Source organism: Eucyclogobius newberryi, unplaced genomic scaffold (assembly GCF_026437365.1).
Source record: "Eucyclogobius newberryi isolate DKJ021-1_F unplaced genomic scaffold, fEucNew1.0.hap1 SCAF_10, whole genome shotgun sequence".
NCBI lineage: Eukaryota > Metazoa > Chordata > Actinopteri > Gobiiformes > Gobiidae > Eucyclogobius > Eucyclogobius newberryi.
The window spans coordinates 19,567,212-19,586,744 of NW_027315724.1; the positions used below are offsets into that span (position 1 = coordinate 19,567,212).

Genomic DNA, 19,533 nt, shown 5'->3' on the forward strand with positions numbered 1-19,533 from the left:
TGGGTGCAAGATTTTGCAGTCTATGGTAGGAAAACCAATGGAGGAATTAACCTTCAGGAAAGCTGACCAAGCTGTGACACTTGCATCTAGATCAACTGTCAAGATCAAAGGAGAGACAGTGGTAGTGGATCCACAGCTGTTATTCCAGCGACTTGTTGCAGTGAGAGACCGTTGTGAAGATTTGCCATCACTTTTCAAGTATGAACTCTGCAGTCACCTGCCTGCTTTTTTTTGAGTCATCCTACCTCCCCCTACAGGCAAACAAGGCAATTCTTGCTGATGTCCTCTGGAAATCCATTGAGCAGCAGCAAAGACAACCCAGCTGTGGTGTTCAGCATGTCCTTGATGGGGGAGCATTGCTACATCGTCTACCATGGCCACAAGGGTCCACTTATGACAGTGTGTGTGAAATGTACGCGTTATCATCATCATCCTCCTCCTCCTCCTCCTCCTCCTCCTCCTCCTCCTCCTCCTCCTCCTCCTCCTTCTTCTTCTTCTTCTTCTTCTTCTTCTTCTTCTTCTTCTTCTTCTTCTTCTTCTTCTTCTTCTTCTTCTTCTTCTTCTTCTTCTTCTTCTTCTTCTTCTTCTTCTTCTTCTTCTTCTTCTTCTTCTTCTTCTTCTTCTTCTTCTTCTTCTTCTTCTTCTTCTTCTTCTTCTTCTTCTTCTTCTTCTTCTTCTTCTTCTTCTTCTTCTTCTTCTTCTTCTTCTTCTTCTTCTTCTTCTTCTTCTTCTTTGACCTCATCACTGGCCTCGTGACCTCATCACTGGCCTCATGACCTCATCACTGACCTCATCACTGGCCTCGTGACCTCATCACTGACCTTATCAACGTGCTGTCTCTAGCTCTGCCTCTCGTCAAAGAAGCCTCCCAACAATCCCACGTCTTCTTCTTCTTGTGTCATGGCGGCCGGTATCCAAGGGTTACGTCCCCTCCAGAATTCAGATCTTTCACTCTGTTTAAAATCCATGTGACGCGTGAGACAATACTTTTCAAAGAGAATATAATATTTAACATTTTCCCAGTTTTTCTCTAATTTGGCCATTTTCGTGACAATTGTGACGTCACTTCCTGGTTTGACATGAGCAGTAACTATGACACAGGCAGAAGACATTCCACAACCGTTTCCTAGCAACCAGATTGAAACAAGGTCCATTTAAATCATAAAATATTCATGATTTGACAAATAATTACACATGTCATGAAAAGGTGTTTCAAAGTTTCTCTGCATTTTGGGTGGAATGGCGCTTATTGATGACATCACAGATTCCTCTCATTTTCAACTTTGATTTGTCACGATTTCTTAACAAACTACAATGTGTGATGTAAAACTGATCGTTCTTAAGCACAGGGACAAACGTCACGTCGCTGTGCGTTACCGGGCATCGCCGTGCGCATTAATATAATATTAATAGCCTATTTGGCTAAATCAGAGAAATATTATATAATCATTTGTATTAGTTTATTTGGTTAAAATGTGTTTAAAAAAGACTTAACAAATGACACAAAGACAAACAAACTTTACATTTCAATGATCTGCTCATAACTAATTAAATAAAAATATCTGAAGTATTAACTGCTTTATATGTTGAGAGTTATGCATCGTTACAAGTAGAAAAGTATTTTATTGATCTTGAATTAAAATATTTACACATTTGAAATCAAACTTCTGTCGAGTCGAGTTGAAACTGAAGTTTTATTGACATGAAACACGTGTTTGTCACTGTCAAAGCAAAGACGTGAAAAAGACTAAAAACATTCACTAAAGAACCAAAAGAACCAGAAGAACCAGAAGGACCAGCAATAAAAAGGTTCTCAGTGCTCCAAACGGCCCAGGAACCTGCGGAACAAACGGAACCGATTAATAGACTTTTAAAAAAATTATGTCAGTGACTGGGCGCCTAAACCGGCTCTAAACCGGCTCTAAAATGGCTCTAAACCGGGTCTAAACGGGGTCTAAACCGGGTCTAAACCGGGTCTAAACGGGGTCTAAACCGGGTCTAAACCGGGTCTAAATGGGCCTGAGCACTGACCTGAGGTTGAGGATCTTGAGCTGGTCGTCCAGCTCCATTCGCACAATTCCGTCGTCTCCGTCAATGCTCAGAAGAATCCCTGTGGCCTCTCGATCCTCGCCCAGAATGACCTTCACCTGCACCAGAGAGAACAAGAGTCTGTCCACCAGGGTCTGTCCCACCAGGGTCTGTCCCACCAGGGTCTGTCCCACCAGGGTCTGTCCCACCAGGGTCTGTCCCACCAGGGTCTGTCCCACCAGAGTGTACCGGGGTCTGAACCTTGTACCTTGTTGTTCTTTGTGGGAGTGACCGGCTCGAGGTGGTCACTGCTGACGCTCACAACCTTCTCAGACTCCTGCATGAACACGGAGCACATCCCGCCCTGAACACAGAGGGACACAGGAGGTCACAGAGAGCAACAGAAGGTCACAGAGAGCAACAGAAGGTCACAGAGGGTCACAGAGAGCAACACAAGGTCACAGGGAGCAACAGACGGTCACAGAGGGTCGCAGAAGAAGAAAGTGTGGTTACCGTGACGCTGCGTATGACCCCGGTCTGGCCCATCAGGTCCATAAACGAGTCCTTGACCCGGACCAGGATGTCTGTGGTGACCCAGTCTCCTCCGCCCTGCTCGATGTTGGAGCCGGGAGTGTGAGGGTTGTATCCTCCAGGAGAGGGCGCTCCAGGCGTCATGGGACTGTAACCCACAGGACTGGGACTGGGACTGGCCTGAGGAGAGTCACATACGCCTCAGAATGTGTCAGATGCCCTCCCCCACCGGGACAGTCATGGGGGTCACACCTGGGCCGTCAGGGGGGTCTCACCTGGGCCGTCAGGGGGGGTCTCACCTGGGCCGTCGGGGGGGTCTCACCTGGTAGGTCAGGGGGGGTCTCACCTGGTAGGTCAGGGGGGGTCTCACCTGGTAGGTCAGGGGGGTCTCACCTGGACCGTCATGGGGGTCTCACCTGGACCGTCATGGGGGTCTCACCTGGTAGGCCATGGGGGACGGCGTGGGGTGGTATGACGCTGGGGAGTGAGTGTTCTGATATCCGACAGGAGACGGCGCCACCTGGTGGTAGCTCTGTGGACTGGGGCTGGGCTGGTACGAGCCCTGAGGCGACGGAGCGGCGTACGGAGAATACTGCTCTGTGTTGTACCTGAAACATCCACAAGGTCATTAGAGCAGCGTCACCCATTCACAGGAGACTACGGTGCCCCCCACAGTCTAAACTCACTCCAAACTCACCCCCCACAGTCTAAACTCACCCCCACACAGTCTAAACTCACTCTAAACTCACCCCTCAGTCTAAACTCACCCCTCACAGTCTAAACTCACACCTCACAGTCTAAACTCACTCTAAACTCACCCCACACAGTCTAAACTCACCCCCACACAGTCTAAATTCACCCCCACACAGTCTAAACTCAGCCCCACACAGTCTAAACTCAGCCCCACACAGTCTAAACTCAGCCCCACACAGTCTAAACTCCCCCCCTCCTCAGGTTGTGTAGTGAAACTGAACGTGGCTCACATGGCGGGCGTTCCCGGGGTCTGGGGGTTGTACTGAGGGTTGACCTGAGGTGAAGGGGCTTCTGGGTAACCGGGCGTCTGTGGGTTTGGGGTAGAGCCATATCCCTGAGGAGACGGAGACGGCTCATCCTCGTAACCAAAGTCGTATTCTTCATCGGTCCTGCGGCGGGAAAGCAAAGTGTTCAATTACAAAACAAATTTAAAAATGTGACGCATTAAGACAGGGATGAACCAGTTATTGTGTAGTACCGGCTCTGACCTGCAGGGAGCGTGTTATTGTGTAGTACCGGCTCTGACCTGCAGGGAGCGTGTTATTGTGTAGTACCGGCTCTGACCTGCAGGGAGCGTGTTATTGTGTAGTACCGGCTCTTACCTGGAGGGAGCGTGTTATTGTGTAGTACCGGCTCTGACCTGGAGGGAGCGTGTTATTGTGTAGTACCGGCTCTGACCTGGAGGGAGCGTGTTATTGTGTAGTACCGGCTCTGACCTGGAGGGAGCGTGTTATTGTGTAGTACCGGCTCTGACCTGGAGGGAGCGTGTTATTGTGTAGTACCGGCTCTGACCTGCAGGGAGCGTGTTATTGTGTAGTACCGGCTCTTACCTGGAGGGAGCGTGTTATTGTGTAGTACCGGCTCTGACCTGGAGGGAGCGTGTTATTGTGTAGTACCGGCTCTGACCTGGAGGGAGCGTGTTATTGTGTAATACCGGCTCTGACCTGGAGGGAGCGTGTTATTGTGTAGTACCGGCTCTGACCTGGAGGGAGCGTGTTATTGTGTAGTACCGGCTCTGACCTGGAGGGAGCGTGTTGTGTAGTACCGGCTCTTACCTGGAGGGAGCGTGTTGTGTAGTACCGGCTCTTACCTGGAGGGAGCGTGTTATTGTGTAGTACCGGCTCTGACCTGCAGGGAGCGTGTTATTGTGTAGTACCGGCTCTTACCTGGAGGGAGCGTGTTATTGTGTAGTACCGGCTCTGACCTGCAGGGAGCGTGTTATTGTGTAGTACCGGCTCTGACCTGCAGGGAGCGTGTTATTGTGTAGTACCGGCTCTGACCTGCAGGGAGCGTGTTATTGTGTAGTACCGGCTCTGACCTGGAGGGAGCGTGTTATTGTGTAGTACCGGCTCTGTCCTGCAGGGGGCGTGTTAATGTGTAGTACTGGCTCTGACCTGGAGGGAGCGTGTTATTGTGTAGTACCGGCTCTGTCCTGCAGGGGGCGTGTTAATGTGTAGTACTGGCTCTGACCTGGAGGGGGTGTTGGGGTTGTTGGGGTCCCAGGCCCCGCTCTGACCCGGCGTCCTGCTCCCATCATGCAGCGGGGTCTGTGAGCCGTAGTGAGGCGTGCGACTTCCTGTGAAACACACACACGTTTACGTCACATTCTCGGCGTCAGAACGGGAGCGACAGAAGAGCTTCGTCCTGACCGTCGTGCAGCGGCGTCTGCGAGCCGTACATGGGCGTTCTGGAGCCGGTGCCGTACATGGGCGTCTGTGAGCCGTACATGGGCGTGCGGCTGTGCGCCGACGTCATGCCGCCCTGCCGCTTCGCCCCCCTGTGGACAAACGGCAGAACACAGGTTGAACACCACAGCGCAGAGGAAGCGTCTGAAGAGGGTGACGTGGGCGTACATGGTGGTGAGGCGCTGTCGGTCCACAGAGATGGTCTGACACGTCGAGTGCAGCTCCACGCGCGCCGTCGACTCGGTGGCATCTTTCACCACCCCGATGTACCCTGGGAAATGGAGGCAAAAACAAGTAAAAACCCAGCTGTACCCTGGGAAATGTAGGCAAAAACATGATGTACCCTTGGAAATGTGGGCAAAACCAAGTAAAAACCCAGCTGTACTCTGGGAAATGTACGCAAAAACAAGTAAAAACCCCAATATACCCAGGGAAATGTAGGCAAAATATGATGTATATATGTAGGCAAAAAAAGTAAAAACCCTGATGTACCCTGGGAAATGTAGGCAAAACTAGTAAAAACCCCAATGTGCCTTGAGAAATGTAGGCAAAAACAAGTAAAAACCCTAATGTACCCTGGGAAATGTAGGCGAAACAAGTAAAAACCCAGATGTACCCTGGGAAATGTAGGAAAAAACACGATGTACCCTGGAAATGTAGATTAAAAACAAGTCAAAACCCTGATGTACCCTGGGAAATGTAGGCAAAAGCAGAGTGTGAACAGTGGCAGAATCCTGAGTCTCACCTTTGTACGGCCCTTGCGAAATGCGCACAGTTTGACCGATCAGCTCGTTGTCTCTGCGCCCTCGACCTCGTCCCATTCCTCCTCCACCACCACCACCACCTCCTCCTCCTCCGCCTCCTCTCTGCTGCGCTCCTGCCACACAACACATAAAAACACTTTAAACATCACATATAACACTTTAAACATCACAAAACACATCACAAAACAGAGCTTTAACCTTCTTACATTCCTATTGGTGAATCATATATGTGCCCAAAGTGTTTTTTTGATTGATTTCAGCCCATCCTCCAGGAAACACCTGTACCTGTAACACGCCCCAGTACAAACCTCCTCCTCCCCCGTGGTGCATGGGGCTGTATACTGTACTTATATAGCAGTAGCAGTAGCAGTAGCAGTACAAACCTCCTCCTCCCCCGTGGTGCATGGGGCTGCTGATCCGTGGACTCATTGGGGCGAACCCTCCCACAGTGAAGTTGGTCACGTCTCGCGGCTGGAGCAGAAACGACACATTTAAATCATTTTTCTGGTCATAATCCGGCACGTTTAAAAGCCCGTTTCCCGACTCTGACCTTGGAGCCACCGGCGAGGACCAAGTGCCGCGTTTTACACACAAACATCCCTCCGTTTTCCACCAGTTTCTTACAGTGAAGGAAGGCGAAGCCCCGAAACAGGTGTCGGATCTCGCCCTCTCGACCCTGAAACAGAAGAGTTCACGTTCGAATCTGCAGCGCTGAAACTCTCAGAAATACTGACAAACTGCAGAGGGAAAGAGAGCTGGGCTATCTCCACCCGTGCGGGGATAACCAACTCCACCCGTGCGGGGCAGGGCTAACTCCACCCGTGCGGGGCAGGGCTAACTCCACCCGTGCGGGGATAACCAACTCCACCCGTGCGGGGCAGGGCTAACTCCACCCGTGCGGGGCAGGGCTAACTCCACCCGTGCGGGGCAGGGCTAACTCCACCCGTGCGGGGCAGGGATAACTCCACCCCCCGGGCTGGGATAACTCCACCCCCCGGGCTGGGATAACTCCACCCCCCGGGCTGGGATAACTCCACCCCCGGGCTGGGCTAAGCCTCTTAGCCTCTTACTGAGTGCGGCCCGTCGATGACTTTGACGATGTCTTTCACGTGGATGTTGTTCTGCTCAGAGTCCAGAGCCACGGCGAAGCGGTTGTCCTTCCTCCGGTTCACAGCCTGGTGGCGCACTGTCATGACTTTACCGTGCATGTTCAACACCTGCACAAAAAAGGTCCACCGAGGAAGGACAAAGTCATACAAAACGTCGCAACATATAACACACTACACTCTGCCACGGCTACAGATCACAAAACGTCACAGTCCAGAGTTTGTAAAAGACACGTTTACACATCCGGATTTTGGAACTTAGATCTTTGAGACAAACAAAGTCACCTGGAATGTCTCCCTTTCGAGTCGCACGATGACTCCGACCGTCTGAGGATCCAACTGCACCAGCTCACCCCATTCGTGCTGTCCACCTGCGTCCACACCCGAGGCCGTCTCCGAGCAGAGCTGCAGGTCCCGAGGCAGGACCTTCAACTGCAGAGACGGAGAGAAAGTCTCGCTTTAGACCCCGCTTTAGACCCCGCTTTAGACCCCGCTTTAGACCCCGCTTTAGACCCCGCTTTAGACCCCGCTTTAGACCCCGCTTGTGCCCCGTCCTAGTACCTCGTGCATGGTCAGGTCGGAGAACAGGATCACAAAGTTCTCCTCGACCCTGACAATGAGTCCGGTGTCGCCTTCGTATCGTCCGGCGATCACCTTCACGTGGTCGCCCATCCGGAAATACTTCTTCAGCTCGTGAGCCGGGAACTCCAGAGGATCCTGAGAGAAAACCATGACGACGGGGAAAGGGTCAGAAATATTTAAACGTCCTGAAGCGTCTCTAGACTTTCAGCTTCAAAAGGAGGATCTGAGGTAAAACACTATACACCAAATAAAGGTGTAACTATGTGTTGTTTTTTTGACATTTTGATTTAAATAATGCCACGTTTCTTTGTTATAAAACACTACACTTTTTTACTTAGTTTGGTGTATGTGTACCTGTTGTACCTATAAATTACAGTTTTACTCAAATCGAGCAGGTATTTGTTGGGAAAACGGTGAAAAATCTGAAAAATAAATGACAGGAAGTGACATCACACCAGGGACATTCCAATCAAAGTTTATGAAGAATTTACACAAAAGAAACACATTTTTTGACTCTAAACATTAATTCAATGAAACAAAGTCGCTCTCGTATATTTCCATTTGTCAAATAAAAATATATTACAAAAGATGAGGAGTTTTCCTAGTGCGATGTCATCAATCACAAACAGGAAGTGAAATTATAAATCAAAAAAAAAAAAGAAAAAAAAAAAGTCCTATTCTGAGATAAAAAAAGATTTGAGCAAAATTCAAAATCTATTCATCTAAACTGTCTTTTGGTTCGGAGAGGAGTCCGACCTGTAGGGGGCGCTTTGACGTGTATTCAAAGCTTTCCTGACCCTACAGTGTGGTAAATACCAGCTTGCTCCGTGACAGCTGTACCGTATTTTGCGGAGTATAAGTCGCACCAGCCAAAAAAATGCATAATGGAGAAGAAAAAACATATATAAGTCGCACTGGAGTATAAGTATATAAGTATAAATGTAAGTATATAAGTCACACCCTGGCCAAAACTATGAAAAAAGGTGCTGCTTATAGTCCAGAAAATACGGTAAACTGTTTCAGCGCGTCACCTTCAGGTCCTCGTGTTTGGGCATGATGGTGATCTTGTTGCCGTCGACGCTGAGGATTTTCCCCTGGAGGTTGATGAGCTCGCCCTCGCACACCTCCACGTTGTCCCCGGCCTGAAGGTTGTGCTCTCGCTCTTTACCTGGAACAAGACACAAGACAGTAAAGACCTCTCCCCAGAGTAGCCCCACACAGTTACAGGTCAGGTCTGTGGAGACACTAGCCTCTTTACACATGTTTTCATGTTTTTTTAGTGTAGAAAAAAAAAAACATGTAGTGAAATAATTTTACGACTAAGCTCGACCTGGACGACGCAGACACATTCAGGGCTCTGTAGGTAAACTTAAAGCGGTAAACTTTTTCTTATATCTTGCCAACTCACTGATCGTTTTTTCAAAGCGCCGTGAGGAATAATTTTGTATCACTGGAACTCGCTAGAAATATTTTAAAGCCAAAAATGTTGCGAAAACCGTTGAGAAATGAAACTTAACACAAACGGAGAACGTCTCATTGACTGTTGAAGCCCGACGCCTGAAGGTCACTATGGATCACTGCAGGTCACTACGGGTCACTGGCAGAATAAAAAAATGGCGACAACAATATGTGTGTTCAGTGCGATTCAGTGTGTCGGTCAAAGCAAGGAAACAAGAGTGAGAATTAAGAATAAGTTGATGGTTTTACGACAGACTGATACGTGGCGTGATGTTCTCATGGACTTGGAGGTGAAAAAGATGATATTGATCACTATTCTGTGACGCTGAGTGTCAACCGAGCCTCCGAACATTCAAACGAAGTGGAGTTAATTATCATTAAATGGGTGAATTTGTTATACAAATTTTGAATTTTTTATGCCTTCAAAGTAAAAAAAAAAAAAAAAAGAATTTACCTACCGACCCACTTGAAAAATGTTGGGTCGGGTTACAGCAAACATGCAATTCATTTGGGGCAGCCTGACTCCAAGTTATAGAGTCATCGTGAGCTTCACCATGACAGTAAAGCTCGAGCTGTGAAATGTCGTGAAAAGCACTTACAAACTGATTGCAGTGAATAATTATAAGGCTCAGAGCACGTTAGGAAAAAATGTGGTGTTTATGTTGAGTTTAAAATTATCTAGATCCGTTTTCCCCCATTTAAAGACGGTAAAAAGGTGCTTTTCTCACCGGACTCCGTGACCACCTCCAGGTCGATGCCTTCAGGCTGATCCTCGAACTTCTCCAGCTCCGAGAGAGTGGGCTTCACGCCGTCTGTGATCTGACAAATACTATGCATCATTTATACAGTTATCAGCCTTTAAACGTGCTCGTGAGGACCTTCATTCCCTCTCTGCCGTTTGTCCCAGGACAAACTGAACTTTGACTGCCTCTATAGGCCGGAGAAGGAATCACGTACAGTTTAAAAGACACACTCACCCTTTGCCGCTTTAGTCCCCGCTTTATTCCCCGCTTTAGTCCATCTTTAGCCCCTGCTTTAGTCCCCACTTTTGTCCCCCGCTTTTGTTCCCGCTTTTGTCCCCGCTTTTGTTCCCGCTTTTGTCCCCGCTTTTGTCCCCGCTTTAGGTTTTTAAGACTTTGTCTCCCTCTACTGGCCGCAGAGGGAGTCACGCACAGTTTAAAAGACACACTCACCACGGCGGACATGGCGAAGCTCTTGAACAGGAACCCTTTGCGGCTGTAGCGATTTCCCTCGAAGATCATGAAGTCTCCATCGTGGCTGACGTCGCCGCTCAGAGACCTGTCAATCAAAACAGTTCCAACGTCATAAACCTTCAAAAAGATTCATTCGAGTCATCTGAGGATCAGTCTGAACTTCAGATTTCAGCCTCCGATGTTAAAGTTTCTGGATGAGCAGCGCCTTTAGTTCGGGCAAAAAAAAAGACTCTTTATTTATTCACACTTTATAATTAAATATAATGATTGTCAGAGTTAGTTTTGTGTGTATGTTTTTGAATCGGAACCGTTCTGTACCTGATCTTTTCTGCGTCGAAAAGCCTCTGAGTTGGTCTTTTAAACTTCTTCCTTTTGGCGAACCAGTCTTTCTACAAAATAAAACAAAGACATGATCATGACAGTGAAAGTTAAATGGTATAAAACGGTGTAAAAAGTGCGCACCAGGCTCATCTTGGCTTTGATGCGGTCGAGGTCGATGCGAGGGATCATCTTCAGGGAGATGGTGTTCTGACTGGGCTCCACGTAATCCACCTGAAACACACAAAAAACACCTTTAAAAAAGGTGCCATAACATGCTTTTTTCACGTTTCGTAGTCTATCCTAAGTGTATAATTGATAATAATAAGGGTTGTGCAACACCCTTAACATAATAGTTAAGAAATATCACTCAGACCTTGGACCCCCTCACCAACCCGGAAATGCAAACGGCTTGGTTTGATATTCGCCCCCACCCTTGCGAAGAGCGGTCTGGCTCCCCCGCCCAACCCGTGACGTAGTCTCAGAGCGCATGTGTGCCCCGCCCACCCGTGACGTAGTCTCAGAGCGCGATCTCTAATATATATATATATATATATATATATATATATATATATATATATATATATATATATATATATATATATATATATATATATATATATATATATATATATATATATATATATATATATATATATATATATATATATATATATATATATATATATATATATATATATATATATATATATATATATATATATATATATATATATATATATTTTTTTTTTTTTTCATCTATCTATATGTATATATATATATATATATCTCTTATGTCCATGATGCCGCGTGCTTGCCCTTATGACGCGGTCTTGTCCCACCGCCCGTCAGTTTGGAGATTTGCGGAAAGGAGGAGTCTGTAATATACCTAAAAACTGCGGGAATCAATCTAAAAAACACTCTGGGTACATATATGAAGCACAAATAGCAATGTAAGAAGGTTAAAAGCTCTGAAAAGTCGATTTTGCATGTTATGGGACCTTTAACAGAGCTTCAGAATGATGGGGAGCGGCAGGTGAAGGGCCCTTTGACCGATCTGTGAGAGAATCGTCTTTGTTTCAACAAAACACACGGGAGTTAAAGTGAAGGGTTTTTACGGTTTTCTAATTTTTACTTTATTCGGTGTGTTCAAACTTAAAAATACGGTCATAAAATCTGTTGAAAAATGACAGGAAGTGACATCACACTATGCACACTTACGTTTATGCAGAATTGACACAAAGAAACTACTTTTTTGACTCTCTAAACATTAATACAACAAAATAAAGTCGCTCTCACATATCTTCATTTGTTAAAAAAAAAGTATAAAGGTTCATTAGAAGTGAGTAATTTCCTAGTGTAATTTCCTACTGTGATGTCATCAATAAAAAACAGGAAGTGAAATCTAAAAAACCTAAATAAACCTAAAAAATTTGCTATTCTTGTCTCACAGCCTGTAGGCGGCGCTCTTACGCCCTTGTCTCACAGCCTGTAGGGGGCGCTCTCACGCCCTCGTCTCACCTGTGCACCAGCCTGTAGGGGGGTGCTCTCACGCCCTCGTCTCACCTGTGCACCAGCCTGTAGGGGGGTGCTCTCACGCCCTCGTCTCACCTGTGCACCAGCCTGTAGGGGGGTGCTCTCACGCCCTCGTCTCACCTGTGCACCAGCCTGTAGGGGGGTGCTCTCACGCCCTCGTCTCACCTGTGCACCAGCCTGTAGGGGGGTGCTCTCACGCCCTCGTCTCACCTGTGCACCAGCCTGTAGGGGGGTGCTCTCACGCCCTCGTCTCACCTGTGCACCAGCCTGTAGGGGGGTGCTCTCACGCCCTCGTCTCACCTGTGCACCAGCCTGTAGAGGGGTGCTCTCACGCCCTCGTCTCACCTGTGCGATGTCGTCCTTGTACAGGCCTCTCTTCAGCCGGACCCAGGACTTGGTCTTGAGGTTGGTGACCTCCTTGACGACCTTGAGCACGTCCGTCATCTCTTTGATCGGGACCATCTGCTGGTTCCACAGGCCCATGCGCAGGTTCCCGATGCCCTCGATGGCCGACTTGACGTGCGTCTGCTTGTACGACTCCACGTAGATGTAGCCCTTCACGTGGTCCGGGGCGACCACCGACTTGATCTGCAGTGGCTGGAGGAGGAGAACGGGGGGAGAGAGGAGGTTCAGGACGGGCAGTGCGGTCTATAACGTGTGAAACGTCTACAATAAAAGAGAATTTATCCGTCACGCAATGGAGAAATGTCAGCGCGAATGAATAAGTGTCAAAAATATGTCCAAAAAATCATTTTCAATCTAAAGGGCGACGAGAGACAAGAGAGAGTATCTATTTTTCTCCTCGTGTTGATTTACCTCAACTTTATTCTGTCATATTATAAACAAATGATAAAAATGAGCTTATCTTATTTCGTATTTCTAACTTTTTGATGTTCAAACAGAGACAAAACTGGACTAAGACACTCCCTCATATCGAAACTGTATCGATTATTGTGCGACGCAACGATTCTTCGCGATCATCGAGGCGGCGAAACCTTTCATTTTCTGTCTTGGGTTACTGCTACTCAAGTTTGTGAAAGACGATATGAAGTAAAATGTGACAAAAACAGACGGATAAAAACTGTTCTTTACAATTACCATATTTTCCGCACTATAAGGCGCATCAAGATAAACAAAACCACACAAAATTGCTTCGTGGTCAGTAAAGCACAACCAGAATTCATCCATACATAAGACGCACTGGATTATAAGGTGCACTGTCGTTTTTTGAGAACACGTAATGCTTTTAACCTGTTACCACCCACCTGTCCGCCGGCGAACATTTTCTATATCTCAAATATTCTCTTACATCATCACTTTTATTTCCGTGGTCAATACCAGCAAGCCATACATCATTTTAAAGCTTATTTTCTCAACAAAACGAATATGTCATTGATTTACATTGAATAATATGCCCCAAGAAGCAATTGCCAATAGTTTGTGAGAAAGTCTCAACTTTTACAAACGCATGTCCAACCTGTTTGCTGTTTATGACGGACGAAACGGCTTTAATTCTGTACATCCATGTGCTCAGTCTGTCCGTAAGGAACCATTGAAAAACAATATCCACTTGTATTTTTCCTGAAGTTATCCGATTTCAAGATATTGTCAAGTAAACAAACTTTTCTTCGTTTCTCGCCGGACGAGAATGCGCTTGTTCGGCGCATTTCTCCGTCCATAACAAATGACTTGTTTGACCTATAAAATAATGTTGGGTATCCTTCTTTTCTTCAGACTGTTTCCTACAGAATGAGACCATCCACGAATTTTTCTGTCCACGGGTTTGTTTGCTACAGCCTCCGCAAAAAAAAATGCGCCGCTTGCGACGCACATGTATTAGTCTGTTTACATCTAAACAGCGCCGCGTGCGAATGACGTAGCTCAGATTGATTGACAGATTATTCTAGCCAATGAAAATAGCTTTAAAAAGAGAGGCGGGACAATGGGGCTGATTGACACAGAATGTTCTGTATTCCCGTGCGTAAGGCTCAGGGAAGGCTGTAAAGAGCCAGATTTCTCGGCAGGATTTTGCGCATAACGTTTTCTGATTTTATTAGCCTTTTGGACGTGCATATTGTTAGATATATGTATTATTATACCAATACAAAAATAAAATAAAAATAATATATATATATATATATTTTTTAACCTCTATATGGGAAATTCATGGGTAAACTCATATTTACACATTTTCACATATTTTTTTTTTAGCAGTTATAATTGCTATTAGTGGCCTACAAAACATCAAAATGTATGTTTTATGATCATAGAGGTGCTAAAATTGTAATAAAACAGTTTGGCACAGTTGGCACATATTTGGATCACTTGTTCCGAATATACTTTTTGATACAAAAAGGTCAACAGCACCAAAATGCCTGTTCCTAGAGATCTGAAACTGTACACAGTTGTTGTCAACAAGATAAACATCATGTACAGTGAACAGCATATGCACACAATGAAGTATGTCATGCTCAGGACCATTACAAATTAACAATATTCAGGCGAGACTAAAAAAGGATGTTTTGTTTATGTTTGGGCCTCTGTAGTGCAAGTTCTGAAGCCCTGACAGTGTGACATGTGCACATCTGCAGAAACTAGAAGGCCTAAGCTTTCTAATGATGCATCACACTTGCATGTGGAACATAAGATCCTCTTTTAATAAGCAATGCCATTTGGGTATGTCCAACCATTGTGCACAGGGCGAAAATAGGTGGATGGTAACAGGTTAATTGCGCCTTATAGGACGGAAACTACGGTACGCCCATTTTTTAGACTGTATACTGAACAAAACTACTTCAAAAACATCTAAAATGGTCACGATTCTTATTTTTTTTGTTCTTACGTTCACATGGTGACCTGAATTATCACGTTTATGGATTGACCTGATCCCTACAGTGGACGGGACGGACAGTCCGGCTTTACAGAGGCCGACGCGGCGCTCACCGTGTCCGTAAACTGGTACGCGATGAACTTCCTCATGAGCGCGATGGCCGTGGCTCTTTCCTCTCCGATCTGGAATTTAAAAAAAAAAACATGTTTGAATGAAACACAATTACAACGGGGGCAGAACTCGCCGGCGCCGCACCGACCTTGCACTTGACAGTCCACAGGTTCGGGTCCCTGGGGAAAGAAAAAAAACAAACGACAAAACGCGTTAAAAGACGAGACGAGAACAAACGGCAGAGCGGTTACGGACAAAAGCGAGACTGACTTTACGCCGGGGAGAAGCTGTTGCTGCGTGATGTCGTCCGAGAGCTCCTCCGAACCGCCAGAGTAACTGCGGAAAAGGTGAAAAGCGGTGAGAAAACGACGAGAAAGCGGCGTGAAAACGAGCGGGCGACACTCACTGCTCGCCTCCTCCGGACTTGGCGTATTTCTTCATGTAATAATCTCCCAAAGCCTCTTCTTGGGTGTCTCTGCGGGACAAGAGTTCGTCGTTTAGACACGGGACAGAGAAAACGCCGTCAAATGTGCGGAGAACACGGCACCGATCAAGTACTCGAGCGTTCAAACGTGACGTTGGAGCCGATTTAAACACTTTTAACACGGGATTTTACTGCGTTTACTGCCGATTACGACACACGCTTTGCATTTTTGATGATTTTTAGGTTTTACTGGACAAATACTCACGGAAATGTTAGTTTTTACATTTATCTGCACATATTAAACACTTTTTATACTTCTGTGAGGCTCAGATTCAGTTAAAAAGCGATAAATCCCAAACTGTTGCTTATTCTTTTGTCACAGAGACTAAAAACTCAAGAGCAATTCGATCTTAATCACTGCAAATACATTACGGTTATCATGTTATATTTACTTCCAGAGGTTCTGCAAACGCCTGGAGTCCGAGTGGTCGACGTCCAGGGGGTTCTGGTCCATGTTGGACACTGATGAGAGAAAGCACACGTTTAAATCAAACACCAGCGGCGTCACGCGATAATCACCAACGTCCAATAATAATCACCCATCGCGTCTTCTGCTCAGGATCCACCCGACGGGAAAGCGAGTCATGGAAACGTTTAAAAAGAGGGATTTAATACAAATAATAAATGATGGATTCAACAAGAAAAAAAGGCGCTTTGAACCTTTCTCCAAAATGTCCTCCTCGTAGATCTCCTCATCGTCGTACTCATCGTCCACGTCTGAAAACACAAGAAAACAACGTGAAGAAGAAACCATTTATGGATTTAGTGATTTGGGGTAATACTGATGCTTTGGTAAACTTGTTAGCATGTTCTTTATGCTATAGTTATCTGAATAACTGTTAATATGTTACGTTAACATACCAGACACTTACCACAGTTCTGTCTGTGCGTCATGTAGCTTAAGGTGTTAGCGTTAGCATACGTACACCTATTCACCATGTTCTCTAATCTGTTAATATTTTAAACTGCATTTCAAGACTAAATGTGTGTTCTTGGTCTTGGATTTTATCAGATACATTTCCCCCAAAAATGCGACTCCAGTGAGACTTATTTATGTGTTTTTCTTCTCTATTATGCTTTTGGTGCGACTTATACTCCAGAAAATACAGTACACACAGACTCGCTGCTGCTATAATCTAACGGACGAGCGGTTTTCTCTTCCCGTCGCTTCTCATTTGAAGTAAACTGATTTTAAACTGAGGAATTACAAAAACATGAGCGTTTAAAGACTCTACGGCGCTTTAGGCTCGCGATTGTAATTCATGCACGTCACGGAAACATGCAAACGACGTTCTCTTCAGAGTTTTCCTAAATTTTTTGTGCGTTTACGAGCGGCGGTTTGAGTCGAGTTCATTTAGTTGTCAAACGATCAACATAAACAACTGGATGGCAACCGTCTCATAGCGACACGAACGCTCTGAGCCGCGATCTCGTACCGGCCTCGTCCAGGATGAAGCCTCCGTGCCGGGGCTTCTTTCGCGGCCGGTCTTCATCCTCCTCTTCTTCTTCCTCGTCGTACTCGTCCTCATCGTCCAGCAGGTCCTCGCCCTCCTCCTCCGCCACTTTGTCACTGCCGACGGGGCTTGCAGTTTCCTCCTGACGCACACAAACACATACAAACACACACACACACACACAAACACAGTCATGCGTTTGCGTCGTTAAAACAAACATCCAGTCGCGTTTTAAGACCGAGATAAACGACTTAAGCTGAATTATCCGGGACTTGAGCTCGAGTTCTGCAGATTTTCGTGTCAAATCAAACCCCGAATAATGAAACGAAACCTTCAAAAACAATCGATTTCCCTTTTGTAAACCCAATTAAGAGCATTTTGTGTCACTGTTGAAGAGCTGCTGTCGTTGTAAATTACAGCACAGGTTCAGTATCAATATTCGGAGGAGAAACTTTGAGATTCGTTTAATTGTTACTAAAATAAAGCCACGACTGAATTATAATTTGGTACATTGCCTTTGCTGACGCTGTCTAAACGAAACTTTATAAAATCCAACCCTTTACACTTTGTTGACGTTTAATCCAGAAAGTTCCACGTGGGATATTTATTCAAGTTTATATATTTGTCATAAACTGCTCACAGACGTACGAGGACATCTTAAGTCATAAATCCTACTTTAACACAGACGTTTGTGTTGTGGGCCGAGGATGAAACCAGAGACAATCATCCCAATCATACATTATAGTTTATGAAAAGTTAACAAATAAAAGGTAAAACTTGTGACTAATTGATCCGATTGGAAGTGTGTAATGTGTTTCAGGGTCAGCTTTAGTTTTACGGCTTTGGATAGAATGAGAAATAACATTTATTTTATGGAGCATCGGATCCAATGAGGGTTGAACAACAAGAGACAAAAAAAACGCACGATAAGTTTGTTTAATGTACACAAAAGAGCTGCGGAACCCCCCGATATGTGGCGGGATCACATTTATCACACTGCAGAGTCAGAACAGCTTTAAACAAACGCAGACTTAGGAATTTAGCATCTTAAAATCATCATTTTTACAGTTTTTCCCTCTTGGTTTGACGTTTGTTCAACAACAACGGCAGTAAACCTATGTCGCTCCCGAGCTCTAACCACCGGGTTCAGAATGATGAGAATGTGGCCCTGTTGCCATGGCGATTGACACTTAAGAACCAAATATTACGTCTTCTGAATGGGGAAGAAACTCCAAACGAAACGCTGAATAAAACAGGAATCTGAACCGCCACAAACAGGCCCTGAAACGTCATCAGAAGCGACATATTTTCAATTATTAATAAACATCAGACGTAAATGTTGATGATCTTAGGTATTTTAAGATGGTTCACTGCCTTTTTGTCAAACCTCAGAATTGCATATGTGATAAACTATTGTGGGTTCAACATTTCTGTAAGTATTTGTCCAGTAAAAGCTAATGATGTGCCCTTAAACGCAGTAAAATCCACCTTTAAATATGTTTACAGCGGCTCTGACGTCACTCACATGCGCCCGAGGTTAATCCCAGTTTCTCAAATCACATTATGTTCCGCGGGCACTTTTGCCTCATGCATGCGTTTTTAAACTTGTAAAAATAAAAAATAAAAAGCTCTGTATTGAACTCGCGTGATTTCCATTTAGTTTATAATAGACTGGCTCGGGATAAAGGAATGACACGCGTGTTCTGGAGCTCGTCCACGGCCACCCGCGCGTGTTCCGTGCGTCCGTGGCCGCACATCAGCGCCTGTTCCCCGGGTACCTCGTTCTCCTCCGCCTCCTCCGCTTCCCCGTCGCTGCTGCGTTCGCTCTGGGCGTCGGAAAAGTCGCTGTCTTCGCTGTCAGACATTGTTCCCCGCGTCGAGTCTCCTTCCGCTGAAAATCAAACCAGGGACGATTAAAGCGTCAGACCCGCGGCTAATGTTAAGCTAACGCTGCACCATAACAAACACAATGGGCCTAGGCTAATGCCGTTAGCATCGGCTGAATGTTGCACCAAAACTACACCAAGGGCAGTGTTAGACATTAAAGACCACGCTAAAACCACGTATCGTACCTTTATGGATCTTCCGGTGTGGTCAAATCCCCGCTGTTTGGTCTAGATTGTCACTTTTAATCCGTTTTCCACGTCTGAAATGTCTGGTCCCACAGCTACGCGAGAGTTGGAACTTCTGCTCGTTTCTCGCGAGGTCACGACAGGAGGTCTCACTCTGATCAAACGTTTTCCCCCAAAAAAACATAAACAAAATCCTCTGTTCTTCAGTTTCTTTTGTGCCTTTTCAATCCACGCGTTGTTTGAATTGGTTCAACATTCATTAGAGTGTAATTCTAAGTTTTATACTATTTCATAAAAGTCTCAAGGACAATATTTATTATCCAGTTTTCTATTCTTTTTAGTTTGTGCCTGTAATGTATGTTTTTGTTTCTTTATGTATGTTCCTTTATCCATTATTATTTCCTTATTGTTTTTAATTATTTATTACACTATTAACGTTTTATTTCATTTGCTGCTTTGTGCTGCACTTTGGAATATGTTTGTGATTAGTCCCGACCCCGCGTGTGTAATAAAGTAGTTTTGATGCAACAAAAACAGATATATAAAATGTTAGTGTTGTTATTTGTTGTAGTAGCTTTTAATGGCGGTTGACAGCAAACTGAAGAAG

General features: G+C 45.5%; 1 protein-coding gene across 1 annotated transcript; it reads right to left on the reverse strand.

Annotated features, from left to right (window-relative positions):
* Nucleotides 1-1,765: 1,765 nt before the first annotated feature.
* supt5h (SPT5 homolog, DSIF elongation factor subunit) lies at nucleotides 1,766-19,071 on the reverse strand. Its single transcript, XM_072461998.1, has 31 exons — nucleotides 18,927-19,071; nucleotides 18,633-18,745; nucleotides 16,837-16,996; nucleotides 16,061-16,117; nucleotides 15,940-15,951; nucleotides 15,793-15,862; nucleotides 15,323-15,391; nucleotides 15,187-15,252; nucleotides 15,065-15,095; nucleotides 14,919-14,987; nucleotides 12,321-12,572; nucleotides 10,584-10,673; nucleotides 10,440-10,510; nucleotides 10,101-10,206; nucleotides 9,636-9,726; nucleotides 8,481-8,617; nucleotides 7,429-7,584; nucleotides 7,153-7,299; nucleotides 6,832-6,978; nucleotides 6,312-6,437; nucleotides 6,145-6,232; nucleotides 5,743-5,874; nucleotides 5,166-5,268; nucleotides 4,962-5,089; nucleotides 4,783-4,888; nucleotides 3,543-3,701; nucleotides 2,999-3,167; nucleotides 2,542-2,739; nucleotides 2,297-2,392; nucleotides 2,032-2,147; nucleotides 1,766-1,838 (listed from the first exon to the last, which is right to left on the reverse strand). The coding sequence occupies exons 2-31, from the start codon at nucleotides 18,717-18,719 to the stop codon at nucleotides 1,814-1,816; spliced, it is 3,264 nt and encodes a 1,087-aa protein (XP_072318099.1). The 5' UTR covers nucleotides 18,720-18,745; nucleotides 18,927-19,071; the 3' UTR covers nucleotides 1,766-1,813.
* Nucleotides 19,072-19,533: the final 462 nt, after the last annotated feature.

Excerpts from the sequence above, each read along its gene's own strand:
- supt5h (XM_072461998.1), bottom strand. The coding sequence starts at position 18,719 with ATGTCTGACAGCGAAGACAGCGACTTTTCCGACGCCCAGAGCGAACGC. Across the intron at positions 6,438-6,831 it reads TCATCGACGGGCCGCACTCA|GGTCGAGAGGGCGAGATCCG; the intron begins GTAAGAGGCTAA and ends CTTCTGTTTCAG. Across the intron at positions 3,168-3,542 it reads ACCCCGGGAACGCCCGCCAT|GTACAACACAGAGCAGTATT; the intron begins GTGAGCCACGTT and ends TGGATGTTTCAG.